The sequence below is a fragment of the Agelaius phoeniceus genome, chromosome 6, assembly GCF_051311805.1.
Source record: "Agelaius phoeniceus isolate bAgePho1 chromosome 6, bAgePho1.hap1, whole genome shotgun sequence".
NCBI classification, from domain to species: Eukaryota; Metazoa; Chordata; class Aves; order Passeriformes; family Icteridae; genus Agelaius; species Agelaius phoeniceus.
This window is the reverse complement of record NC_135270.1, coordinates 62,015,508-62,042,435: the sequence shown is the minus strand read 5'-3', so window position 1 is coordinate 62,042,435 and position 26,928 is coordinate 62,015,508. Positions and strand designations below refer to the sequence as shown.

General features: G+C 51.8%; 1 protein-coding gene across 4 annotated transcripts; it reads left to right on the top strand.

Annotated features, from left to right (window-relative positions):
- On the top strand, positions 1–26,928 carry FRMD6 (FERM domain containing 6). Of its 4 annotated transcripts, none has more exons than XR_013182914.1 (16): positions 1–124; positions 1,783–1,901; positions 9,386–9,570; positions 10,559–10,649; positions 10,789–10,922; positions 11,522–11,598; positions 13,968–14,154; positions 15,822–15,977; positions 16,594–16,659; positions 16,743–16,811; positions 17,489–17,663; positions 19,501–19,836; positions 21,875–22,000; positions 23,340–23,431; positions 24,210–26,474; positions 26,533–26,928. XR_013182914.1 is itself a non-coding variant. In XM_054635329.2 (15 exons), the coding sequence occupies exons 3-15, from the start codon at positions 9,472–9,474 to the stop codon at positions 24,492–24,494; spliced, it is 1,839 nt and encodes a 612-aa protein (XP_054491304.1). In that variant the 5' UTR covers positions 1–124; positions 1,783–1,901; positions 9,386–9,471; the 3' UTR covers positions 24,495–26,928. The 4 variants fall into 4 exon arrangements, 2 of the variants coding, with proteins under 2 accessions (XP_054491304.1, XP_054491303.1); XR_013182913.1 differs by having other exon boundaries at positions 24,210–26,503; positions 26,562–26,928; XM_054635329.2 differs by having other exon boundaries at positions 10,789–10,868; positions 24,210–26,928.

Sequence of the window (26,928 nt, the reverse complement as noted above, 5' to 3'; positions counted from 1 at the left end):
TGGGCTGGGCTGGGCTGGGCTCGGCACGGCTCGGCTCGGCTCGGCACGGCGGGGTTCGGCTCGGCACGGCACGGCTCGGCTCGGTTCGGCACGGCCGGCACGCAGCGCGCTCCCACAGCCGCAGGTAGGTGCGTGCCCGGCGCCCCGCACCGCGCTCCCGCTCGGCTCAGCCCGGCTCGGCTCAGCCCGGTTCCGCTCCCTTCGGCTCGCTTCGGCTCGCTTCGGCTCAGCCCGGTCCGGCTCGGCTCGCCCCCGCGGGGCCGTGCCGCGGGTGGGCCCGGCGCGGCCGCTTGTTGCGCTCGGGGGCGAGTTGGAGCCGGAGCGGTGCGAGCGGCCCCGGCTGCAGGAATGCGAGTCATTTCCTCCGCCCGCCCGCCCGCCCGCGGGAGCTGCGGCTCCGCCGGAACCCCCCCACGGCCCCCGACGGCCGCCACACCGCCGCCACGCCGCCGCGACACCGCCACGGCCACCCCGGAGCCGCTCCCGGGGCGCGCTCGCCCGCGGGACCCCTCGCCCCTGGGTCACCCTCGTCCCCACATCTGTGGGACCCCCGGCCCCTGGGTCCCCAGATCTGCGGGACTCCTCGCCCCTGGGTCACACTCGTCCCCACATCTGTGGGACCCCTCGCCCCTGGGTCCCCACATCTGCGGGACCCCTCGCCCCTGGGTCACACTCGTCCCCACCATCTGTGGGACCCCCGGCCCCTGGGTCACACTCGTCCCCACATCTGCGGGAGCCCTGGCTCCTGGGTCTCAGCCGCCCACGGATCTCCTTGCCCCTGGGTCACACTCGCCCACGGGTCTCGCTCACCTGTGGTCTCACTCACCCACAGGTCTCTCACTCACCCTTGGGACCCTTTTCCCTGGGTGGCACTCACCCACAGGTCCCCTCACCCATGGGACCCCTTGCTTTCACCCACAGGTCCCCTCACCCATGGGACCCCTTGCTTTCACCCACAGGTCCTCTCACCTGTGGGTCACTGTTACCCACGGGTCCCCTCATTCCTGGTTCACAGGTGGGCATGGCTCCCTTTGTCCCTGGGTCACAGGTGCCCATGGGTCCCCTCTCACCCCTGTGTCTCACCCACAGGCCCCCTTGTCCCTGGGTTGCACTCACCCAACTGTCCCCTCACCCCTGGGTCACACATCCCCACTGGGTCCCCTCACCCGTGGGTGCTCTGTGCCTGTGCCAGCTCTTTTCTGTGGCTCGTGGTGACCCACAGGTCCCCTCAGCTGTGGTCCCCACCATCTCTTGGTTCCCATCCTGTGATCCTCTCATCCATGGATCCTCCTGTCCCTGGGGCTCCCCTCACCCTCGGGTGCCCCCCACACCATGGAGGTGCTCAGGGTGCCAGCTGCTCCCTGGTGGTGTCCCCGATGGCCCTCTCTGCATTTCCCACTGGGAATGCCATCCCTGACACGTTCTGGATAAATCCATGCAGCTCCTAGGCCAGGCTTTATCTGACCCGGTGCCCTGGTGACAGCGGGGAAATGGGGCTGAGCTTTCCCAGCACCATCCTTGGTGTTCCTGTGTCCTTTGACTCGCCCGTGGGAGTGAGGCACATCCCGACCCTGCCATGCCCCTGGCCCCCTGCCACCTTTCTGCCATCTCCCATTCCTGAATCCTCCTCTTCCTGCTCGTGGCCAGTGCCTTTCTGGCCATCAGGATGTTTTCCCCTCGGAGCCCAACTCTGCTTTTCCAGAGCTGCTTCCCGCGTGGCACCGATGGAGCTTTGCTGCTCTGCCTAATTCTGGGCTGGTTTGTGTTGGTGTTTTTCCACAGGGCTCGCTCTCCCTCTCGGAGTCTTGGATAGAGCTGGGATTAATTCGAGCTCTCTTGCCTGAAAGAGATGTTCCGTTTAAAATTCCCAATCCCGAAGGCATATTGGAGTTTGGTTCTAGGTACTGGATTTTTACTACTGGATTTTTACTGGTTTTTAAAGGGGTTTCTTTTTTTTTTTTTTTAACTGGGTTTATTCAGGCTCTTTAAACCCCGAGTCTGTAAGCAATTATTCCATTACATGAAAGTCAGGACGCTGAGAAAGATTAATTCAGACCAGATGTAAAAATAAATGGGAATTTGAAATTAAGATGATGTCAGTTCCCTCCTGCTAAAAAAAAAACCCGGCAGCCTTTGGACTCCAGATGGAGTACACAAACCATGGCGCTGGTTAAAATATCTGCCTGCTCCTTAATTGAGTTTTATCCTGCTTTTTTTCCCCCCCTTGACTGAAAAGTGGGCTTGGGATATTTTTCCCAAAAAGCTTTCCCTGATTGTGGCCGGGGCAGGGAAGTTGATGGAGGCTGTGGCGTGGCTGAGGAGCTTTCCCAGCTGGAAAACTGGAGAGTGGCGCTGCTGAGGGAAGACAAATCTCCCTCTGCCCTCCCCAGGATTAAAAAAATCAGGAACTTGGTTTGGCTTTGTTTTGCTGGATTTGGAGCTGGAGGCGAGGACGCCACAGAGGGCAGCAGGAGCTCCAGATAGTCCAGGCATGGATTTGAATTTTTTGGCATAAAATGGAGCTGGTTTTTGGGTTCTTGTGTGTCTGCAGAGGACTTTGCATCCCGTTTTTTCCCTCTCCATGTGCAGCAAGCACTGCACATTCCCCACAGTGGGAATGGGTTTGGGCACCCAGTGTAGAGGAGCCTGTGAGCAGGATGTTGGGAATGAGGCTCCCCAAAAGTGCCTCCTACTGGGAAGGAAGAGTTTACCCAGGGTCACAGCATCTTGGGGGTGTGTTGTTGTAGAAAATAACATAAACATTCATCATTGCATATTATTAATATTAATATTTACGTGGCATTATTAATTATTTAATATTATATTGTTAATTAAATTTAAAATATGACTTTAATTTCTAAATAGGGATCTCTGTGGTTTGGAGACTCGGGGCTGTGCTTTCTGTGGTGCAGGGGTTTGGGATGGTGACTCTGGCCCTTGGGGCTGCTTTGTGGTCCAGGGATCCCGCAGCCAAATCCCAAGGGATTTATGGCAGCTGCTGCTGGTGTGGGCTGCAGCCTGCCCACGGAGAGGGGAGCAAAGGCAGTGCTCCACATCCATGTGCAGCCTTGGGAGTGATGCCTGTCATCCTGGGAGTGGGATCAGAGCTCTGGGAGCTTTGGGCTTGTTGGTGCTGGGGGATGGTTCCTAAAATGCCTGGGAATGCTGTGGGACAGGCTCAGGAGCTGGATGGGAGAGCCGGGCTGCCCTGAGCACAACCCTCTCCAACCCAGTCTGGATATTGTTCTAATCCCAGAGGCTCAGGCGACGTTTCCTGGAAGGAAATCTGATGGAAGGGGCTGGTTCTGGAGCAGAGGAGGGAAGAGGAAGAGCAGGCATTGTCCCTCCCCTCCCTGGAGCCCTTGCCAGGAGAAATCCATCTCTGTGTCCATCCCTGGTGGAGGCAGGGATGCTTTATTTATATTTCAGTGCTCCAAAGTCAGGGAATGAAGAGGCCTGGGGTGGCTCTGCTGTGGGCTGGATGGAAAATCAGCGCTTCCAGGCTAGATTCTGCTCTGTGCATGGTGAGATAGGCAGGGCAGCAGCTTCCTGAGCTGCCAGGGCTCAGCCTGTGTCTCCCCATGGAATGTGATGTCCCATGGGGCTCATCCCCAGCAGGAGGGGGCATCATCCCATTTTTAGGGTGATTCACATGGCCCAGCCATTCCTGCCCATTGCTGTTGTCCCATGCAATAGCCAAGGGGGAGGAGGATGAGGAATAGGAGGTGGATACAGGGGAGCTCCTGGGGGAATTTTCCTTGGAGAGGCTTTTTGGATCCCCCCAGCACTCGGGGGTATCTGCTGAGGCTGGTGGGGGCTGGCCCCTGGCTGCCCAGGCTGAGCTTCCAGCATCCAAATAGCTTTTGTGGTGGATGAAGTAATGGAATATTTATAACTGAGTCCTTTTTCCCAGTGAAGGTCTCTTTCATCTGCCTCTCTTCATTAGGAGGAAACTGTTGAGTTCATGAAGAATTGGAGACGATTTTAATTACGGGGCAACCGCAAGCAGGAATTAATCTGGGTTTTGGGTTCGGAGAAGCTGCATTAAGGGACGGCCCTAAAACTTGTAATAACAGCTCTGTGCATACCTGTGCCTGTGATGTGGGGTGAGACCCACTCCAGACTCTTCAAAACAAGAAATTCCTGCCCCGTGAATTCATCTTCCCGTCTCGCCCCACGCTCTGGGCAGCCTCTGGCTGTGGATGGCCCCTGCCTACGTGTGGGTCCTGGGCTGGATCCCTTCCCTCGCCCCTGGGGTGCCTCAGAGGGCTGGGACAAAAGCCTGGAGGTGGGTTAGAATCAGGGAATCGTGGAGTTTTTAAGGTTGGAAAAGGCCTCTAGGAGTGTAATCAGCCGTTCCCCCAGCACTAACCCATGTCCCCAAGTGCCGCAGCCACGTGGCTGTTAAATTCCTCCAGGGATGGCAATGTCTGATAGAGCTGCATTTTTTGGAAAAGTGGATATTTTTGCAAGGAGGGATGGATTTGGTTGATGGAGAAGTGGACGGGATCTGCCTGGAGGCTGGATTGAATGGGGGGCACTGGGATGTCTGGTGGGTACCACAGAGGGACAAACCTGACCCAAACCCACGAGGATGGAGACTCATCAGCTTCTTTTAAATCCATTTAAATCCACAAAGAGGGAAAAACGCTGCCCATCCACCCAGCCTCGCTTCACACGCACAGAATCTGGAAGAAAACCCCACCTCAGCCAGCAAGTTCAAACCATGTTCAATCCCCACCCTGGAATTACATCCAAATTTCTATTTCTGCCGAGATCCTGCTCCAGCATCTCCATGTGAACCAATCCCAGGCTCTGCCTGCCCTCGGATGTGTTTGCAGGACCCTGGGATGAACAAATCCCTCGCCGAGTCAGCAGTGCCAGCCCCGGCTGCTTTTCCCAGGTTTTTTGTGGGATGTTTTCTTTGCAGCTGAGCTTTGTGACAGGATTTATCCCATGGCATCAGCACCAGGGAGGGAGACAATATTCCAGCAGCCTGGGCCTGGAAAACACAGTGGATCGAGGAATTTTCTCAACTCTGGAGTCATGAGCACTTTGCAGTGCCTTCCTATGGAGTTTTAATGCTCTTTTCCCCATAGCAGGGAAAACATGGCTGGAAGACCTGGATCTCCTCACTCTGCTGATCCATGCCCAAGCCCTCATTCCCGGTGTTTTTTCCAGCTGACTTTGGATGGAAAACCCTTTGGAAGACTGCCTGGGGTGGAGGTTCCTGCTTGGAGTGTGGAGTGATCTGTGTCACCCCATCTGCTGTGGGGCAATCCAGGGAGGCTCTCCCTCCAATCCATATTTCCAGCTTGGAGCCCGGAAGGTTGGGCTAGATCTTTAAAGGTCCTTTCCAAACCCAAACCATTCCATGCTTCCATGTTTGTGCCTGCTATCAGCACTTCCTCTGGAGCAGCAGGGACTCGCTGAGGGCAGCGGCGTGGGGTCCCAGGGAATCAAAGCCCACATTGTGGCAATGAGCAGCAGATGCTTGGAAAGAATTTCCCGGCGTCTGGCCAGGGCTGCTGCAGGCACAGCACCCTGGAAAGGGCTTTGTGTGTCCCCTGCTGAATCCCTGCACCTCCCAGGGCTGCCAAAGCCCCCAGGAAGCACCTGGAGCTGAGGGAATCTCCATAGGGACCGTCCCTGTGTGGTGGGCTGATGGAATGTTCCCACTCAGCAGCAGGAGCTGGGATGTTTTCTATACAAATACCAAAATATAGGGTTTGGGCTTGGGTGGTTTTTTCCTCTCCCATGTCCCTGCTCTGCTGACGCCAGCTCGTGTGGTTTAATCCCTGGTGCTCTGGGATCAATCCAGGCTGCAGGAGGAGGAGGAGGAAATGCAGGGACTGGTGTGGGGATGAACAGCCCCAGAATGCCAGAGAGTGACAGGACAAGAGGGAATGGTTTCAAACTGGCAGAGGGCAGGGTTAGTTGGGATATTGAGAAGGAATTCTTGGCTGTGAGGAAGGAGAGGCCCTGGCACAAGCTGCCCAGAGGAGCTGAGGCTGCCCCATCCTTGGAAGTTTTCCATGTTGGACAGGGTTTGGAGCACCCTGGGATGGTGGAAAGTGTTCCTGCCCAAGTGGGGGAGAGAATCCCAGGGATGGATTCTCCAGTAGCTCAGCAGTGGGTGCTGCCCATGCCTGGAATTTTGATCTGGCTCGGGAAGAAGCTCTGGTGCCCCCCTGGGAGTCGAGGAGCCTGTGGGTAGGAGCAGGACATGGAGGGTGCTGCAGGAGCCCCGGGACACCGCTGCTTTGCCGGGAACATGGCCCCTCCCCAGCCCAGCCCTCACAAGCCACATCCCGACAGTGCCCGGGAGCTGCCGGTGCCCAACTGGGCCAGGATGTGCCAAATTCCTTCAGCCCCGCTCCGTGAGCACTGGGATCTTCTTGGGATCTTCAGTGAGCCCTGAAACCAACCTGGCTCCCGTCGGGATCGGCCACGGCCTCAGGGCGTGGATACCATGGAGAGGGGCCAGGCACGGTGCAGAGCTGTGCTGCAGGGATGCACTGCATGGGTGCTGTGGTGTTCCAGCTCAATGCGTGGGTGCCATGATGCATGGGTGCAATGTGTAGGTGCAATGCATGGATGCAATGCATGGATACCATGAGGCTCCAGCACAGTTTATGGATGCCCCAGTGCAGTGCTGCGATGCACAGGTGCGCTGCATGGATGCCATAGTGCTCCAACCCAATGCATGGGTGGCACAATGCATGGATGCAGTGTGTAGGTGCAATGCATGGTTGCACGGCTGTGCTGCATGGATGCAATGCACTGGTGCCATGATGTTCCAGCCCAATGCATGGATGCCATAATGCATGGGTGCAATGTGTAGGTGCACTGCACGGCCAGTTTGCTGCATGGATGCCATGAGGTGCCAACACAATTTATGGATGCCACAATGCACTGATGCCATGTACAGGTGCAATGATGCGCTGCTGCAATGCACAGGTGCACTGCATGGATACCATGATGTTCCAGCTCAATGCATGGATGCCACAGTGCATGGGTGTAATGCGTAGGTGCAATGCATGGCCAGGCTGCACATCTGTGCTGCATGGATGCAATGCATGGATGCCATGAGGTGCCAACACAATTTATGGTTGCACATCTGTGCTGCACAGATTCCGTGAATGGATGCCATGATGTTCCAGCTCAATTTATGGATGACACACTGCAGTGCTGCAGTGCACAGATGCCATGATGCACTGCTGCAATGCATGGTCGCACTGCATGGATGCCATGAGGTTGCAACTCAATAGGTGGATGCCACAATGCATGGACGCAACGTGTGGGTGCAATGCATGGCCAGGTTGCACATCTGTGCTGCACAGATTCAATGCATAGGTGCCATGATGTTCCAGCTCAATGCATGGATGCCACAATGCATGGATGCAGTGGAGGGCCATGATGCATACAGATGCAATGCAGAGAATCCATGATGTACCACCAGCATGCATGGGTGCAACGTGAAGATGCAGTGCATGGCCGGGATGCAGGCATGCAATGCATGGATGCAATACATGGCCACAATGCCCCATCTCAAGGCATGAATGCAATGCATGGATGCAATGCACATGTGAAATCCAGAATCCAAGATGCATGGATGCAGCGGAGGGCCATGATCCGCACAGATGCAAGGCAGAGAATCTGTGATGTACCAGCATGATGCATGGGTGCAATGTGTGGGTGCAAAAAGGCATGGCCAGGATGCAGGCATGCAATGCATGGATGCAATGCACCATCCCAAGGCAGGAATGCAATGCATGGATGCAATGCACATCTGCAATCCAGAATCCACGACGCAGGGACACAGCCTCTGTGCTGCAGTCCCAGAGTGCCCTGGCTGTGGGAAAGCATCACCTCCGGATTTCCCAACTTCTGCAGAACCCCAGGAACCACCAACAAAAAGTCACCTCAGGGCACTTTTCCCCATGCTGCTGCGGGAATTCCAGGCTTTCGGAAGCCAAAGGTGCTTCCATTTAGACCAAAGCAAATATTTGGTGGCAAGGGAGACACTCTGCTGTCGTCTGCCAGTGTAAATCTGGGCTTGGAAAAGGCTGAACTAGGTCAGAGTTTAAAGTCCTTCCTCATGGTGTCACGTGGGAATTCGTGTCCTCAGGGATGGTGGGGTAAAAAGTGCTTTGGGAATATTCACCCTCGGAAATGAGAGTTTCCTGGGGTCAGTGTTCGGATGGATTTGTTGGTTCTGAATGTCAATTCCAGTCTGTAAATCCCTGCTGGTGCTTGGATTGTTTTATTCCACCCCAGTGAAGAGTCAGAACTGGGGGAAGGATGTTGGAAGGGATGTTGGGATCCTCTTAGGAGACCCCACAGCATTTTCTTGCCTTTCCATGGCTGGCAGGGAAACCTCCTGCTTGCAGCACTGCTCCTTGCTGCCCCAACCGGGTTATTCCCAGTGGATAAACTTCTGTTTATTTTAATTATACCAGAAAAGCCTTTCCTGATGTTTTCCTGAGCCTGAGCCAGGACAATCAAACTGCTGGCTCAGGTTTTTGGGGCTGGGCCTAAAACCATGGGGGTGGCTGTGGTGGGGTGGCTGAGGTGGGGTGAGGTGTGCTCAGGGGTTTTGGGGGTGTCTGAGTTTGGAAAGGCAGGTCTCTGCCAAGGAAAGCAGGAGCCTCCCCTGAAATGGAGAATGTGAACCCCCTCCCTCTGAATTGCTATAAATTTTAAATAAAGGGGGCTCTCAGGCAAAAATATGGGAGCAGGAAATAACAGTTCTTTAATAGGGAAGAAAATAAAAGGATAAAATAAACAATGCAGTGAACCAAACCAACAGTGCCAGAGTCAGAGCCCAGCCTGACACCCTGTGGGTCAGGGTGCTGGCAGCAGCCCCATTGGAATTGTGGCTCAGCCCTCCTGCAGTGCCAGGGGTGGCTCTGCTGGAGCAGGGATCCTGGAGAAGGGTGGAGGCTTCCTCTGCAGATCCAGGGCAAGGAGAGGCAGCTGCTGTTCCTCTGGGGAATCCAGTGCAGAAGCTGTGCTGGTGTTCCAGAATCTCCAGATTATATCCAGGCAGGAATGCTTGGCTCCTCCCTCTGGGCTCACATCTCCCAATGGGATGCTGTAGTTCTTATCAGCCATGCAGGGACATTCCATGGCTGTTATCAGCAGATGTGTCCCCGAGGGAGGAGTGAGTGTGGAAGAGATAAGGAAGAACTGCCCAATGAGCAGAGGACAGCTGCCACACAGATGTTGATAGAATCCATCTTGCCTGGCAATCTGGAGCAGGGGGACACCCCAACCATGAGCCCACACCGTGTGGGATGTGCTGGTGGGTGGCAGGGCTGGGGGATGCAGCTGGGGAGCAGAGGGTGCCCTGCCCAGGGCTCATCCCCCCTGTTTTCCCCAGGGATGGCACCCACAGAGCCCGAGGCCGCCCCGGCCCGCCGGTGAGGTGCCCCCAGCAGCCCCCCCGAGCCCCCAGGCCAGAGCACCATGAACAAGCTGCCCTTCCACAACAACAGAGTCATGCAGGACCGGCGCAGCGTGTGCATCTTCCTCCCCAACGACGACTCCCTCAACATCATCATCAACGTAAGGAACCTCCTCCTCCTCCTGAGCTTGACACTTCCCTCACCCCTGAGGTTGTGTTCGCACACCCTGGGTTTCCTCTGGAGCCTGCCTGGCCTTGCTCTGCTGGGGAAATGCACGTGGGTTATTCCCCTGGGGGTTGCAGTGGTGTTTTAGGCTCTCCTGAGTCTCCTTGGTCCATGTGATGCTGGGTTTGGGGAGGGTGACCTGCTGCTTGGCATCCCACAGCATGCCATGAGCCCCATCACTGCACCAGTCCCTTCTGGGTGGCTCTTCAGCCTCCTCTAGCCCAGGGAATAAACAGGAGGGGGTTTGGCTCTGATTGGGATGAGCATTGAATATGAAATTCCTCCACTTTTTGTTGCTTTGTTTTGGTTTTTTTTTGTTAATTCACCCTCACCCAATCTTGCTTTTGAGTCAGGAAAATGTTGAAATTCTTTTCAGGACTTAAAGGGAGCTTATAAAAAAAGATGGAAAGAGGTGGATAATGATATCCTCCTCTAATCTAAAACCATTCCCCTTATCCTTATAGGGGCTAAGGGGAATGGTTTTAAACTTAAAGAGGAAAGATTTAGATTAGATAATAGGAATAAATCCTTGCCTAGGAGGGTGGGGAGGCCCTGGCACAGGTTTCCCAGAGCAGCTGTGGCTGCCCCTGGATCCCTGGAAGTGTCCAAAGCCAGGTTGGATGGGCTTGGAGCACCCTGGGATGGTGGAAGGTGTCTGTGGGGTGGAATGAGACTGTGAAAGTTCTGATTTCTGCCCCCAAAACTTCTCCCCAGTGCTGGGTTCCTCCATCAACCACTGCTCTCGAGCTGCCCTGTGGTCCTCTCAGCATCCCAGCCCTGGCAGAGCTCTGGTCCAGGCTTTGGGGCCACAGCTGAGCCCCACAGCCCACCCTGTCACCCCCACCCTGCTCGGGGTCCTGCTGAGGGGTTTGGTGGGCACAGATGCTTCCAGGCCTCATTTAAGGGTTTGTTTTTTTTAACAGGTGAAGATTTTGTGCCAAGAGTTACTGGTGCAGGTGTGTGACCTGCTGAGGCTGAAGGATTGTCACCTCTTCGGGCTCAGCGTCATCCAGAGTAAGTCAGGGGCCTGAGTGTGAAAATTACCATTTTTGATGGCAAGGAACTCACAATTCCCCATTCCCCCTCACCAATGGGTCACAGTGGGAGGCAGGGGGACACGTGGGGATGCTGATACCACCTCTGTCCCTCACAGACAATGAGCATGTGTACATGGACCTGGCCCAGAAGCTCTACAAGTACTGCCCCAAGGAGTGGAAGAAGGAGGCCAGCAAGGTCAGCGGTGAGGTCTTGCATGGAGAGCTGAGGCCACCTCTGTCCCCATCACAGGTCACTCCCAGGACCCGGGAATGCTGCCAAGGGGTGGGGGGGGCACTTGGTCGCTGTGGGGCTGGGGGTGGATGTGCAAAACCACAGCCCTGGGCTTGTCACTCTGAGTGCCACCATGTGCCCCAGCTGGGATGGGTCCTCCATGCTCTGTCCCTGGAGCTCTGGGGGTTTTTTCCCCTCTGATTTTTCTTTTCCTCCCTTATCCTTCAGCAGAATTTTTGAGGTCCCTTCTTTCAAATTCTGACATCAGTTTGGGTTTTTTCTCCCCAGAGCACCTTTTCATTCTTTCAGTGCTCAGGGGGTGGTGTCCAGGCTTGACTGCTGGTGGATGATGGTCTGGGAGAGGGAGAGCAGCACTGAGGTGTTACAGAACACCTGGGCTTGTCACACCCAGCCTTTTAAAATCCAGATCCCCTTCATTTCCAGCATTTTACATGGAAAAATGGGCACCAGACTCTCAACTGAGGAACAAAAACGCCATCAGTGCCCTGGGGGGCAAGGGGTGGCTGTGACAGCCATGACCCCAAAGAGATGAGGAGAGGGGCTGGGGTGTGATGCTGGGATCCCCAGGGCATTCCTGAAAACCTCCTCCATTCCAGGGCATCGACCAGTTTGGCCCCCCCATGATCATCCACTTCCGAGTGCAGTACTACGTGGAGAACGGGCGACTCATCAGGTACGGAGTGCCCCTGCCCGGGCCCCTCTGCTGGGGCTGGGCACTTCCTGGGATGGCTGTGCCCCTCCTGGCGTGGCTGGGATCCTCCTGGGATGGCTGTGCCCATCCTGGGGTAGCTGTGCCCTTCCTGGGATGGCTGTGCCCTTCCTGGGGTGTTTGTCCCCTTCCTGGGGTGGCTGTGCATCTCCTGGCATAGCTGGGCACCTCCTGGGTGGCTGTGCCTCTCCTGGCATGGCTGTGCCCTTTCTGGGGTGGCTGTGCCCCTCCTGGGATGGCTGGGCACCTCCTGGGATGGCTGGGATCCTTCTGGCATGGCTCTGCCCTTCCTGGAGTGGCTGTGCATCTCCTGGCATGGCTGTGCCCTTCCTGGCATGGCTGTGCCCCTCCTGGGATGGCTGTTCCCCTCCTGGGGTGGCTGTGCCTCTCCTGGCATGGCTGGGCACCTCCTGGAGTGGCTGGGATCCTCCTGGGCTGGCTGGGATCCTCCTGGGATGGCTGTGCCCATCCTGGGGTAGCTGTGCCCGTTCTGGAGTGGCTGTGCCCGTTCTGGAGTGGCTGTGCCCCTCCTGGGATGGCTGGGATCCTTCTGGCATGGCTGTGCCCCTCCTGGGGTGTTTGTGCCCCTCCTGGGGTGGTTGGGCCCCTCCTGGGGTGCTCTGGGGTGCTGAGCACACCCCAAAAGCTGGGGCTGGTTATGGGTGGGTGCTGAGTGGTTTCTGACAGGGCCAGCTGGGGACATTTCCCCCAGACAAAGCCTTTTGGGGGGTTTTATTTGGGGGTTATTGTATTTGGGTTGCCCCCAGACGAAGGAAGGAATGATGAATCTGACTCCATGGTCTCAGAAGGCTCATTTATTATTTTAAGATGCTATATTATATTAAAGAATACTAAATATACCATACTAAAGAATACAGAAAGGATACAGACAGAAGGCTAAAAAGATCATAATGAAAACTTTCCAGAGTCTGACACAGCTTGGCCCAGATTGGCCAATGAGTCAAAACACTCACCAAAAATCCAATGAAACAATCACCTGTGGGTAAACAATCTCCAAACACATTCCAAAGCAGCAAAACACAGGAGAAGCAAATCAGACAATTATTGTTTTCCTTTTTCCCCGAGGCTTCTCAGCTTCCCAGGAGAAAAATCCTGGGCAAAAGGGATTTTTCCAGAGAATGTGACTTCCACAGGGGAGGATGTGTTTAGGGGTTTAGCACAGCCTGATATGAACTTACCCACGGCTGGGTGGGAGCTGCAGCTCCTGCTTTGGGGCTAAAATGATGGCCTGAGGTCTTTGGGGACACAGTGACATCTGCACAGACTTTTTGAGGGGGTTTCTCCACCTGGCTGGTGAAGCAGCTGCGCGTTTGCAGAATTTTAACAAATTTTGACAAATTTTAACAAATAGAAAAGAGGGAGCAAAACCTTTTGGTGCCCCCTCCCTGAGGGCTGCCCAGCTGGTGTCCCCTGGCTGCTGACTCCTCCCTGTGTCCCCTGTGTTTTGCAGAGGCAAACAAACTCCACAACTTTGTGAAAGCTGTAAAGCTGGTATGTTTATTACAGCGCTGGACACATGTGGAGATTACTCTCCTTAAAAGACACAGGCACCTCTGGGAACTCCAGATCCTTTTTTATCTTCCTCTCAAATACATATGCATGCAATTTCACAATAGGTTTATACATATTTATTTTTACTGATTTTATGTTACATTTGCTGCTAATTCTTTATTATCAGAAAGAATTCCTGGGTCAGGTTGATCTGCTTTTGTTGCAGTCTTCCTGGTTTTTTTGTCTGCCCCCCCTTATCTCTGTCCTCTGGCTGAAGCAGTTTCTCTGAGCATAGGTTTTTTACCAGAACAGGTAGTCAGACTAAACAGCTATGTTTTCAAACTACAGACTTAACTCAAAGATGTACATTTCACCTAAATCAAAATGGATTTCTGTGACGGTGTTCACAGGGGTCTTAGGATGAGGGAAGAGATGAGGATCTGACTCTGTGTTTCAGAAGGCTTGATTAATTATTTTATGATATATATTATATTAAAACTATACTAAAAGAATAGAAGAAAGGATTTTATCAGACGGTTAGCAAAGAAGAAAGAATTATAGCAAAGGCTTGTGGCTTGGACAGAGAGTCCGAGCCAGCTGGGTTGTGATTGGCCATTAATTAGAAACAACCAACATGGGCTAATCAAAGATCTACTTGTTGCATTCCACAGCAGCAGATAACCATTGTTTACATTTTGTTCTTGAGGCTCCTCAGCTTTTTTAGGAGGAAAAATCTTAACGAAAGGATTTTTCATAAAAGATGTCTGTGACAGATTTCCACTCTGGAAAATTTCCCCTCTGTGTCCCCTGTCCCTCCCCAGTGACAGGACAGCTCGGTACTACTACTACTGGCACCTGAGGAAGCAGGTGCTGCACTCCCAGTGTGTGCTGAGGGAAGAGGCTTATTTCCTGCTCACTGCCTTCGCCCTCCAAGCCGACCTGGGGGACTTCAAGAGGAACAAGCACTATGGGAAATACTTCGAGCCCGAGGCCTATTTCCCTGCCTGGGTAAGGAATCCTGCTCTGCTCCCTGCTCTGGGCTGCTCTGGCTGCATCCTGGGTTAGTCCTGCTTGGAAATAACCTGGGACAGTGTGGTGCTTGTGAGGGCTCCCAGGAGGAGGGGAGAGATGAGACTCCAAGTTCTCAGAAGGCTGATATTATATTATATTATATTATATTATATTATATTATATTATATTATATTATATTATATTATATTATATTATATTATATTATATTATATTATATTATATTATATTATATTATATTATATTATATTATATTATATTATATTATATTATATCACACTATATCATATTACAATATAGTATATTACATTATAGCATTACATTATATTACTATATACACTATAGTATATAGTAATATAATATACTATATTACTTATATATTATATATAGTAATATATTACTATATATAATATATATAATATTATATATAGTAATATATTACTCTATATATATTACTCTATATATATTACTATATTACTATATATATTATAATACTTATAATATATATTATAAGTAGTGATAATATATATATTACTAATATAGTATATTATAGTATATATTATAGTATAGTATATACTAAAACTATACTAAAGAAAGAGAAGGGATACATCAGAGGGCTAGAAAAAAATGATAATGAAAGCTCTGTGACTGATGCCTCAGTGTCCGACACAGCTGATGGTGATTGGTCATCAATTAAAAACAATTCACATGGAACCAATCAAAGATGCAGCTGTTGGTAAATGATCTCCAAACCACATTCCCAAACAACCAGATAATTCTTGTTTTCATTCTTTTCTGAGGCCTCTCAGCTTGCCAGCAGAAGAAATCCCAGCAAAGGGATTTTTCAGAGAATATCATGGTGACAGGAGAGCTGTGGGGGTGGGAATAGCTGTGGGTTGGGGCTGCTGGGGAATTCCCTGTGAGCTGCAGGGATGCTTCTGGGGTCATTGCCCCACCAGCATCAGGTGGAGCCCTTTGGGACCTGGTGGCACAGAATCCCAGAGTGGTTTGGGTTGGAAGGGCCTTAAGGCTCATCCAGTTCCACCCCTGCCATGGGCAGGGACCCTTCCACCATCCCAGGCTGCTCCAAGCCCTGTCCAGCCTGGCCTTGGGCACTGCCAGGGATCCAGGGGCAGCCACAGCTGCTCTGGCAATTCCAGCCCAGCCAGGAATTCCCAATTCCCAATTTCCCATCCATCCCTGCCCTCTGGCACTGGGAGCCATTCCCTGTGTCCTGTCCCTCCATCCCTTGTCCTCAGCCCCTCTCCCGCTCTTTTGCAGCCCCTTCAGGTGCTCAAAGCTCTCCCTGGTGCTTTTTCTTCTCCTTCCCAACCTCTTTCCTTGGATTTGTCCCAAAATCTGCCCATTTCTCCTTTTTTCACACACCTCACTGAGGCATGGTGGCCCTGGGCCTGTGTCCCCAGCCACATGAGTGCCCCAGCACAGGTGCCACCATGGAATGGCCACATGGAGCACAATTCCGAGCAGGAAATCCAGCTGGCAAGAAGTCACTGGCTGCTGTAATGATTTCATTTTTGCTTGGAGGTCTCTAGAAGAAAGCTCCAATTTGCCCTTTTCCCTTGAAACCGCCACTCCCAGGAGCCAGCACGGGGCAGCTGGACGAGCTTCTCTCCCTCCCCAAACAGGTGGTTGCCAAGAGGGGCAAGGATTACATCCTGAAGCACGTCCCCAACATGCACAAGGACCAGTTTGCCCTGACAGCCTCAGAGGCCCATCTCAAGTACATCAAGGAGGCTGTCAGGCTGGACGACGTGGCCGTGCACTACTACAGGTTGTACAAGGTGAGCCCTGGCCCTCTGGCTGCTGGGATCTGAACTTTGGGAATGCTCTCCCTGAGAAATAAATGCTGTTTTTTTCTCTCCTGGGAATAAAGCAGTTTGTTTGCTGGGAGAGCGTGAGGTGTTTTAATTAATTAAATTTAATTAATTAATGGTTAAAAAACCATTTGATCGGAATGGTTTGGGTTGGGAGGGAGCTTAAAGCTCATCCAGTGCCACCCCTGCCATGGGCAGGGACACCTTCCACTGTCCCAGGCTGCTCCAACCTGGCCTTGGACACTTCCAGGGATCCAGGGGCAGCCACAGCTGCTCTGGGCACCCTGTGCCAGGGCCTGCCCACCCTCACAGGCCTTGCTGACATCACAGATGTGCTGAAATCAACAGGGATAATTTCTTCCTCACATCTAATCTAAACCTCTTCTCTTTTAGTTCAAAAGCATTCCCCCTTATCCTGTCACTCTCTGCCTGTGTCCAAAGTCACTTTCCACTTTCAATTTGGCACATTAATCATAGAATGGTGGCTGGGGTGATTGTGGGAGGATCCCTGGGCTGAGGTGGGGTGGATTTAACCACTTCATGCTGGAAATTGTGTATTTAAAAGCATTTTTTTCCCCCTTAGGACAAAAGGGAAGTGGAGGCCTCCCTGACTCTGGGGCTGACAACACGGGGCATTCAGATTTTCCAGGTAGGTGATGAAGGTGATGGCTCAGCCCAGCTCCATGCCCCTGCCAGAATCCTCAGCCATGCCTCCCTCTCCTCTTTTTGCAGAACCTGGATGAGGAAAAGCAGCTGCTCTACGATTTCCCATGGACAAATGTGGGGAAATTGGTGTTTGTGGTGAGTGCCACCATCTCCACCTGGAGCACTGCTTCCAGCTCCAGGGTCCTCAGCACAGGGAGGACATGGAGCTCTTGGTCCACAGAAGATGCTCCATGGGCTGGAGCACCATTTCCTATGGAGCCAGGCTGGGAGAGCTGGGAATTGTGCTCACCTGGAGAGGAGAAGGCTCCAGGGAGAGCTCAGAGCCCCTGGCAGGGCCTGAAGGGGCTCCAGGGAGAGCTGGAGAGGGACTGGGGACAAGGGATGGAGGGACAGGAGCCAGGGAATGGCTGCCAGTGACAGAGGGCAGGGATGGGTGGGAGATTGGGAACTGGGAATTCTGCCCTGTGAGGGTGGGGAGGCCCTGGGTGTTTAGAGGGTGGGGAGGGTGTGTCGAGCAGCTGTGGCTGCCCCTGGATCCCTGCAAGTGCCCAAGGCCAGGCTGGATGGGGCTTGGAGCTCCCTAGGACAGTGGAAGGTGGAAGGGGGTTGGTCTAGGTGTTCTTTAAGGTCCCTTCCACCCCAAACCCCTCAGTGATTCCGCCGTCCCCAGGCAGGGTGCGGGACTCCTTAACACCGACCCGCAGCAGGTGACAACAACCCCCTGAGGGGGTCCCTGAGGAGCTGCAGCGGGGCTGGGTGAGAACTGGAGCCTCCTCCTCCCTGGGGCTGACACCTCCCTTTGTCCCACGCAGGGCAAGAAGTTCGAGATCCTGCCGGACGGGCTGCCCTCGGCGCGGAAGCTCATCTACTACACGGGCTGCCCGCTGCGCTCGCGCCACCTCCTGCAGCTGCTCAGCAGCAGCCACCGGCTCTACATGAACCTGCAGCCCGTGCTGCGCCAGGTGCGCCGGCTGGAGGAGAACGAGGGTAGGTGCTCCGGCCCCAGAGGCACCGGGACGGGCCCCCGCGGGGTGTTGGCACCTGTGGGAGCTCCTGGTTCTTCTATGTTGGGGTGGGTGCGAGCCCTGCTGCCGTCGCCGGCGTCCCGGTTCTGTCTCAGCACAGCTTTGCCAGTGTCCCTCATCCCTGTGAAAGCATAAGGTGTTCTTCTTTCCTCTTCTCATCTTCTCTTCCTCATCTTTCTTTTTCCTCTCTTCCTTCTTTTCTCATTTGTTCTTCTTGTCCTACTCCTCTTCATCCTCCTCATCTGCCTCAACTTATTCCTCTCTCTCATCTTTTTTGTGTGTTCCTTTCTCCATGTCCCTCATCCTTGTGAAAGCATAAGCTCTTTTTCCTCTTCTTTCCTCTCACCTTCTCTTTGTCTTCCTCATCTTCCTCTTTCCCCTCTTCCTCCTGTTATTATTTGTTCTTCTTGTCATACTCTTCTTCGTCCTCCTCATCTTCCTCTTTCTCATCCTTTTCATCTTTTTCTTCCTTGTCCTCTTCATCTTCGTCCTTGTTCTCATCTTTATCCTCCTCTTGTGTTTTCCTCCTCCTCACCATCCTCCTCATATTTTTTTCCATGTCCTCCTCATCTTCTTCCTCTTTCTCATCTTCATCCCACTCTGCTCGTTTTCTTCCTCCTCTTCCTTCTCTTCCTGTTTCTCTTCCTCCTCCTCTTCCTCTTCTTTCTCTTCCTCACCCTCCTCCTCCTCTTCTTGCTCCTTTCTTGTCTTTCTCCTTCTCATCTTCCTTTCTCTTCCTTATTCTCCTCTTTCCTCTCCTCTTCTTCCTCCTCATCTTCTTCCACCTTGTTTCATCGTCTTGCTCCTCCTCATGTTCTTCCACCTTGTTACATCCTCCTCCTACTCCTCATGTTCTTCCTTCTCATCCTCATCTTCTTCCATCTCATCCTCATTTTCTTCCTCCTCATTTATTTTCTTCTTTTCCTGCTCCTCCTTATTTTCTGTCTTCTTCTTTCTCTTCTTCCTAAGCATCTCTTCTTTCTCTTCCTCCTCCCCTTCTCCCTCCTCCTCCTCTGTTGGAGGAACAGCCCAGCACAGGAGCTTTGGAGCTCCTGCCCCACCTTCCCTGATGCCACTGGGACAGAGCCCATCTCCAGCTGTGCCAGGGCTCGGGTGACAACTCCTCTGTGTGCCAGGACATCCGTGCCCTTCCAGAGGGTCCAGTTTGCCCTGGAAGTCATGGGAATCACTCTGATTCCTTTTCCCCCTGTGGTGATGACTCCATGAAGGGGTAATCAATGCCACTCGCTCGTGGTCACCAAATGTGGAATTTTTCTTCACTGGGGGTCACCAAATGGGGAATTTTTCTTCACTTGGGGTCACCAAATGTGGGAATGCTCCTCACTCAGGGTTCACCAAATGTGATGGTGTTCACAGGGGTTCTCAGGATGAGGGAAGAGATGAGAATCTTGGCTCCATGTTTCAGAAGGCTGATTTATTATTTTATGATATGTATTATATGAAAAGAAAATTATATACTAAAACTGTACTAGAAGAATAGAGAAAGGATTTCATCAGAAGGCTAGCAAGGAAAGAAGAGAAGAGAAGAGAAATGGAAAATGATAATAAATAATGATAATAAATGATAATAAAGTCTTGTGACTGACCAGAGAGTCCGAGACAGCCGGACTGGCCATTAATTAAAACCAACCAACATGAGACCAATCAAAGACACACCTGTTGCATTCCACAGCAGCAGATAATTATTGTTTTCCTTTTCCTCTGAGGCTTCTCAGGAGAAAAATCCTGATGAAGGGATTTTACATAAAACATGTCTGTGCATATTTTACTCACTGCAGAGAAGAAGCAGTACCGGGAGTCCTACATCAGCGACACGCTGGACCTGGACATGGAGCAGCTGGAGAAGCGTTCCCGCGCCAGCGGCAGCAGCGCCGGCAGCGCCCGGCACAAGCGGCTGTCCCGGCACTCCACGGCCTCCCACAGCAGCTCCCACACCTCCGGCATCGAGGCCGACCCCAAGGCCAGGGAAATGGGGCCTGAGGACGCCTTCTCTGGAGCCGGCGCCCACCGCAAGCTGAAGACCTGCAGCTCCATGACCAGCCACGGCAGCTCCCACACCTCGGGCGTGGAGAGCGGCGGGAAGGAGCGGCTGGAGGAGGATTCCCAGGATGATGGTGAGGCACCACCTCGGGTTGTTGCTGTAAATCAAAGGTGACTCTGACAAAGGGGAGAGAGAATGGTGCATCTGACTTGTCTTGGTTTGGAAAGACAGGAGTCTGCTAAGGAAGGCAGGAGCCTCCCCTGAAATGGAGAATGTAAACCCTCCCCAGCCCTCGGAATTGCTGTAAATTTTAAATTAAGGGGCTCTCAGGCAAAAAATATGGGAGCAGGAAATAACAGTTCTTTAATAGGGAAAGGAAAAAAATAAAAGGATAAAATAAACAATGCAGGAAACCAAAACAGCACTGCCAGAGTCAGAGCCCAGCCTGACACCCTGTGGGTCAGGGTGCTGGCACAGCCCCATTGGAATTGTGGCTCAGCCCTCCTGCAGTGCCAGGGGTGGCTCTGCTGGAGCAGGGATCCTGTAGAGAAGGGTGGAGTCTTCCTCTGCAGATCCAGTGGAAGAAGAGGCAGCTGCTGCTCCTCTGGGAAATCCAGTGGAGAAAGCTGTGCCCGTGTCTCAAAAACCTCTGGATTATATCCAGGTAGGAATGCTTGGCTCCTCCCTCTGGGCTCACATCTCCCAATGGGATGTTATAGTTCTTATCAGCCATGCAGGGACATTCCATAGCTGTTATCAGCAGATGTCCCCTCCCAAGGGAGGTGTGAATGTGGTCACTCAAAGGCAAACTGCCCACTTGACAAAGGCAATCTGCCATACAGATGGTGATTGAAAACATCTTGCATTGCAATCTGGAACAGACTCCATCATCAGAAGGCTAATGAATTACTTTATTATTACTGTATTTTTAATTATTACTATTTATTATTACTATTATTACTATTTATTACTATGGTTTTTGTTATTACTATTCTTACTTCACATCAAATCACCACTTTGGGTTTGAAGCAGCTGCCTGATACTGACACTTCGTAGGCGTCGTATGATTATTCCTCTACATTTCGATCTACTGATGAGGATCTTACTCTTCTAGTATATTAATTACAATCTACTTCCAATCCTTAGAATCTGGTTTAAATCCAGAGAAGAGTAATAAACATGATCTTATTCATATTAGCCCTGTCACTGACCCTAAGCATTGTATCTAAACTGAATCTGCCATGCACTCAGTCTGCTCACAGCTGCACAAAACTGCACTCATCTCTGATTCTCTCATGACTATCCCTTGACAGTCCAGCACACACACACACCTGGCCCTGATAGGCCAAGGGAACAAAACATCCTCGCTTTGGGTAAACAATCTCCATACTGCATTCTACTTTAGCACAGCACAGGCACAGCAAGCCAGATAAGAACTGAGTTCTCCTTCTTCTCTGCTCGTCTCACAGCTTCTCTCTGTTCAGAGGCATGTGAATATCACAGGCTGTCCAGGTGCTGTGCTTGGTTGGAGGGTGTGTGGTGGTGTTTGCAGGGGTCCCAGGTCCTGATTATTGTAGGTTGTCAGACACTAAAGATTTTAATTTTTTTGAGATTTCTTTAGGAGGGGTAACAGCTCCTAATAGTTGTTATTTTAACAGCATCTCGCACAATTTATTCCTACAAATGGCAGATTTGTTTTCTGCTAGATGTTACTATTGAGGGAAGAGATGAGAATCTTGACTCCATGTTTCAGAAGGCTGATTTATTATTTTATGATATATATCATATGAAAAGAAAACGATATACACTATATAAAAATATAATATAAAACTATACAACTATATAAAACTATATAAAACTATACAAAAAAGAATAGAAGAAAGAATTTCATCAGAAGGCTAGCAAGGAATAGAAAAGAATGATAATAAAATCTTATGACTGCTCACAGCCTCGACACAGGTGGCTGTCATTGGTCAGCAAGTAAAAACAGTTTCACATTCTGGGTAAACAATTCTCCAAATCACATTCCAAAGCAGCAAAACATGGAGAAATTGAAGCTTCCCAGCTTCCAAGGAGAAAAGCTCCTAAAGAAAGGATTTTCCATAAAATATGTGACAGAGGGTGCTCCAAAGGGGCATGGCTGACTTGTCCTGTCTGCTGGTGCCCTGCAGAGATTGAGATGCTGGTGGATGACCCCCGGGAGCTGGAGCAGGCTGGGGAGATGGAGGTGAGCCCCGACATGTGTGTCTACATCACCGAGGACATGCTGCTGTCCCGCAAGTTCAACGGGCACTCGGGTAAGGTGGTGGCCGCTTCTCTTCCCAATCCCCCAGCGCCAGTCACGCCTTTGGGAGCTGGGATGGGATGGTCTTCAGGGTCTCTTCCAAGCCTGGTCATTCCATGTGTCCTGGTTTGGGGCAAATTTGGGAGAAAACCTCCAAAGGAGGCCCCTCTAGAAAGCAAACCCACACAGCCCCTCCCCACAACTGGTTTGGGAAGGATTCCTTGGAGAGAAGTGGAAAGAACCTGTTTGTTCAACAGGCACAGCACCCCCAGCACACAGAATGAACAATACCAGGTGACACCACTCTGTCACCGCTCTGAAATGATGACAAATTCAGAAAGTCTCTCTGGGGTGCTCGCTCTGTTCTCAGTCCCTCCTGTGCTGGGGCAGCTGCTGCAGCCACAAGGGGCAAACTCTCGGTGTTTGCCAGGCCCCAGCCCGGAGCAGGCCCAAAAAAGGGAAAGGAGAAACAGTCCAGGGAAAATTTGGGCTGCTTAGCTAAACTAACTAATGAGCAGGAGCAAAGCAGAAGCAAGAGCAAAGTGAAAAGCCAAGCAAAAAGCAAAAGCAGCACCAGGTACTGCCCTGTCTGTGTGTCCTGCCAGCCATGGGGGAGTGGCTGATAAGAAACCAAAACTGATAACAAAACAAAACAAAGCATTGGCTCTGCAGAGCCAGTCTTGAAGGCACAGAACATGATATCCAGCATGAACAGAACACAGGAATGGGGATACAGACATCACAACGTCATCCTAGGACACCGTGGTTCTTTGGTGTTTGGCAGGGCAGAGTGAGCCCCAGGTGTCTCTTTGGGATGCTGGGAAAAACTGTTCACCCAATGGGTTGAAGGAGAGATGGGGTAAAGAAAAGAGGAACTTCTGTCAAGTTGTGCCAGGGGAGGTTTGGATTGGATGTTGGGAAAATTTCCTCACAGAAAGGTTTGTCCAGCCCTGGCACAGCTGCCCAGGGCAGTGGTGGAGTCCCCATCCCTGGAGGGATTTGAAAACCATGTGGCTGTGGCACTTGGGGACAGGGGACAGTGGTGGCCTTGGCACTGCTGGTGAACAGTTGGACTCCATGATCTTCTCTGGAGCTGTGCCTGCACCCCAAAAGTCACTTGCAGTTCTGAGCTGGGAGCTACTGGGAGATCTTTGGGGCTCCCTGGGGACAGCTTTGGATGCCAATTTGGGGCAGATTTGGGATGCTTTATAGGCAATGCTGTTTGCAAGTGGAGCTGTTGGGCTGAAGGCACCGCATTGCACTGGGGCAGCCTTTGTCCCCATGGACAACAGGAGTGGATGCCAGGAGAGCTGAGCCACCCCAAAATAACCTTTGCACCCTCCTTTGTGCAGGACTCATCGTGAAGGAGATCAGCTCCTCCACCTCCAGCTCCTCAGAGACGGTGGTGAAGCTGCGGGGGCAGAGCACCGACTCCTTACCCCAGGTACGTGGGGCTGGGGCTTTGGGATTCCCAACATTCCTGGAGAAAAGGAGGCTCAGAGGTGACCCCATTGCTCTCTAAAACTTCCTGAGGGGGGTTGCAGACAGGTGGGGTTGGTTTCTGACAGAACCAGAGCACACAGCCTCAAGCAGCATCAGGGAAGGCACAGGTTGGATATTAGGAAAAAATTTTTCGCTGAAAGAATAATAAAGCACTGGAATGTTCTTCCCTGGGAGGTGGTGGAATGACTGTCTTGGTTTGAAAAGACAGGAGTCTGCTAAGGAAGGCAGGAGCCTCCCCTGAAATGGAGAATGTGAACCCTCCCCACCCCTCCCAATTGCTGTAAATTTTAAATAAAGGGGGCTCTCAAGCAAAAATATGGGAGCAGGAAATAACAGTTCTTTAATAGGGAAGAAAATCAAAGGATGAAATGAACAATGCAGTGACCCAAACCAACAGTGCCAGAGTCAGAGCCCAGCCTGACACCCTGTGGGTCAGGGTGCTGGCAGCAGCCCCATTGGAATTGTGGCTCAGCCCTCCTGCAGTGCCAGGGGTGGCTCTGCTGGAGCAGGGATCCTGGAGAAGGGTGGAGTCTTCCTCTGCAGGTCCAGGGGAAGGAGAGGCAGCTGCTGCTCCTCTGGGCAATCCAGTGGAGAAAGCCGTGCTGGTGTCTCAAAACCTCCTGTGGTTCTGTGAATTCTGTGAATTCTGTGATTCTGTGAATTCTGTGAGCCTTGGGGGCGCCCTGGCACATCCTGAGCCTCCTCTTGGCTTTTCCCAGACAACGAGCAGGAAACCCAAGACATCGACAGACAGGCACAGCCTGAGCCTGGATGACATCAGGCTCTACCAGAAGGACTTCCTGCAGCTGGCCAACCTGTGCCAGGACACGGCGCAGAGCTTCACCTTCGGCTGCGCCCACGGCCTGGACCACGAGGGGCTCTACTGCAACGGCTGCCTGGCCCAGCAGTGCATCAACATCCAGGACACCTTCCCTGTGAAAAGAACCAGCAAATATTTCTCCTTGGATCTGACCCACGACGAGGTGCCCGAGTTCGTGGTGTGAGCGTGGCGAGGCTCCAGCGCCGCCCTGCCCTGCTCCCTGCAGACCATGCTGGAGACCTTGTCCCTGCTGGAGAAGGGGCAGGATGGGGATCCCCCGGGGCACGGAGCGGATTCCAGAGGAGTTTGTGCCAAACACAAGTTGTCTTGTCCCGGCTGGCAGGGGCACAGCTCAGCTGGAGCTGGCAGAAGCCCCCCTGTGTTTTGTCGTGGCCTCTCTCCCCCCCTCCTCGCCCCCAGGTGACTCTGGGGTGGATGGAAAGTGCCAGACTGTCGTGTTCAAGCCAAGCCAAAGAAATGTAAATAACCCTAAAGGCCAGTATGGGAAGGGAGGATTAAGCAATAACCAGCCAGGGGTCTCCGGGCATGGTGACGTTCCATGGAGGAAGGCATGGCCAGCAGCTCCTGGGGCAGAGCATGAGCCCAGCTTTTTCCAAAAACACGTGCTGGAGGTCAGGCCACAGCAGTCCCAGCCAGGTGGATGATGGCTGGAAGCTCTCAGAGCCATTTGCAACTTGTTTTTTATATTTTTCTCTTTTTTTTTTCTTTTTTTTTTTTTTTTTTGAGAGCAAAACCCCAAAACCAAAAAAGAAAAGAACCCACCCTCCCACAAAAAAAAAAAAAAAAAAAAAAGAAAGCAAAGCAGGATGGAAAAAAATAAATCTCCTATAAGGATAATGCAATAATGCATTCCAAACATTGAATATCTAGAGAATACATATATAAATATATCAAGGTATGTATGTTTATATATGTCTGGATCTTATAGACCCATTTGCATTTTACTCCTGCTCTGAAACACCTTTTATACGAAAGATCTGCCTCTCTTCTTTCATGAACTCTATCAACAATCCTATTTTTTTTTTCTTAAGCACCAAGGTGAGAAAACAGACTTTCCTCTCGAGGAGAATGTGCATCCTTGCCTTGTCTGTGTGGCTCTTCCCACTGCATCTCCCTTCCCTTTCCCCAAGGCTTTTCATGCATCCTTAGGTGTCTTACAGCTGGAATAATTCTGCCAGAGGATGATGGTGACGTGCTAGGAAAATCCAGGGGTGGTTTCTGAGTGTGTCCCAGGGAAGGCAGACAGCCCAGGTGGAATATTTGCTGATTGCAGAGTTAATTATCACAGCACAATGCCTTTGTAGTGGATATTTTTAATTAGAGTTTAGCCATTGACAGCCAAAGTTTTGCCATATTTTGATACACCACCTTTTTTTTTTTAAACTGGAAGCTTTTCTTAAAAAAAAAAAACAAGCAAACAAAAAAATATAATTATTTTATAAATAAGCACAATCTTATTTTTATAAGAAATGTTGGGGGAGGGAGCTGAGAAATGGGAGCTGGTACCAAAAGAAATGGAGAGGAGCTATAGGCACAGTGCAAAAAAAAAAAAAAAAAAATCTCTTGGGATGTTGGGATATGGGAGAGCTGCTGTGGGACTGTGGCACTGTGCCCCTAACCCAGAGCTTGATCTGGCCCTGCCTGAGGGGTTTTATGGGCAAATAATGTCAATATCCCATGTTGGCAGGGCAGGATGGGGGTCCCTGAAGCATCCTTGTCTCCCTAAATCCACACAGAGCAGCTGGGGGGATGCTTTGGTTTGGGGGACATACCCCAGAAACCTCTCTTTGGGTGCTGGGGTAACATTTGTGAGTCACAGCTGGGTTTGCAGTGTGAGTTTCCATGCTGGCACAGGCAGGAAAATTCCCCAAATTCATCCCCAGCCTTTTTTTCCCCTCCCTCTGCCCCCCTCTGGGTGCTCTCCTTGGGACCCTCACCCTGCAGAAACACAGAGCTGGAGGGGAAAAAAAGGGATAAAACGTGTAAAGAAATGTGCAAAGAAATGTGCAAACACTGCTGAGGAATGGGGAGGGAGCTGCCCCATCCCATTATCCTGCACCCAGAGCTGGGGTGGAGCAGTGGGGTTGGGATGGAGCTTGTCCCTACAAACAGCAGCAGTGGCAGGGAGCAGGGGGACACAGAGGTGCCATTGGAGCAGGGGGACACACAGAGGTGCCATTTGAATAGGGGGACACACAGAGGTGCCATTTGAATAGGGGGACACACACAGGTGCCATTGGAATAGGGGGACACACACAGGTGCCATTTATTCCCAGTTTTCCCACAGGTGGCCGTGCCCTGCTGCCCTTGGGGCTGTTCCCCCTGCAATAAGGATCTGTCTGTCTGCACAAAAATAATCCTTTCTGTGAAAGGATCTTCCCATCAGGGCTGATGGGAGAGCCCAGTGACTGTGTTGCAAAAGGAGCAGGAAAAAAAAAAATTTAAAAAAAAAGAAAAAAAAGAAAAAAAAGGAAAACAAACTCCAGGAAAACCGAGCGAAAATCCCCGGAGCAAAATTCTTTTGTACCAATGAAGTTTGTTGTGTGCCTTTTGCAGAACGGCTGGAGGTGACAATAAAGTGACAGTTGTTTGCATCA

Coding starts and splice junctions, on each gene's coding strand:
- FRMD6 (XM_054635328.2), top strand. CDS start 9,472: ATGAACAAGCTGCCCTTCCACAACAACAGAGTCATGCAGGACCGGCGC. Junction 9,571..10,558: donor CCCTCAACATCATCATCAAC/GTAAGGAACCTC, acceptor TTTTTTTAACAG/GTGAAGATTTTGTGCCAAGA. Junction 17,664..19,500: donor CCGGCTGGAGGAGAACGAGG/GTAGGTGCTCCG, acceptor TACTCACTGCAG/AGAAGAAGCAGTACCGGGAG.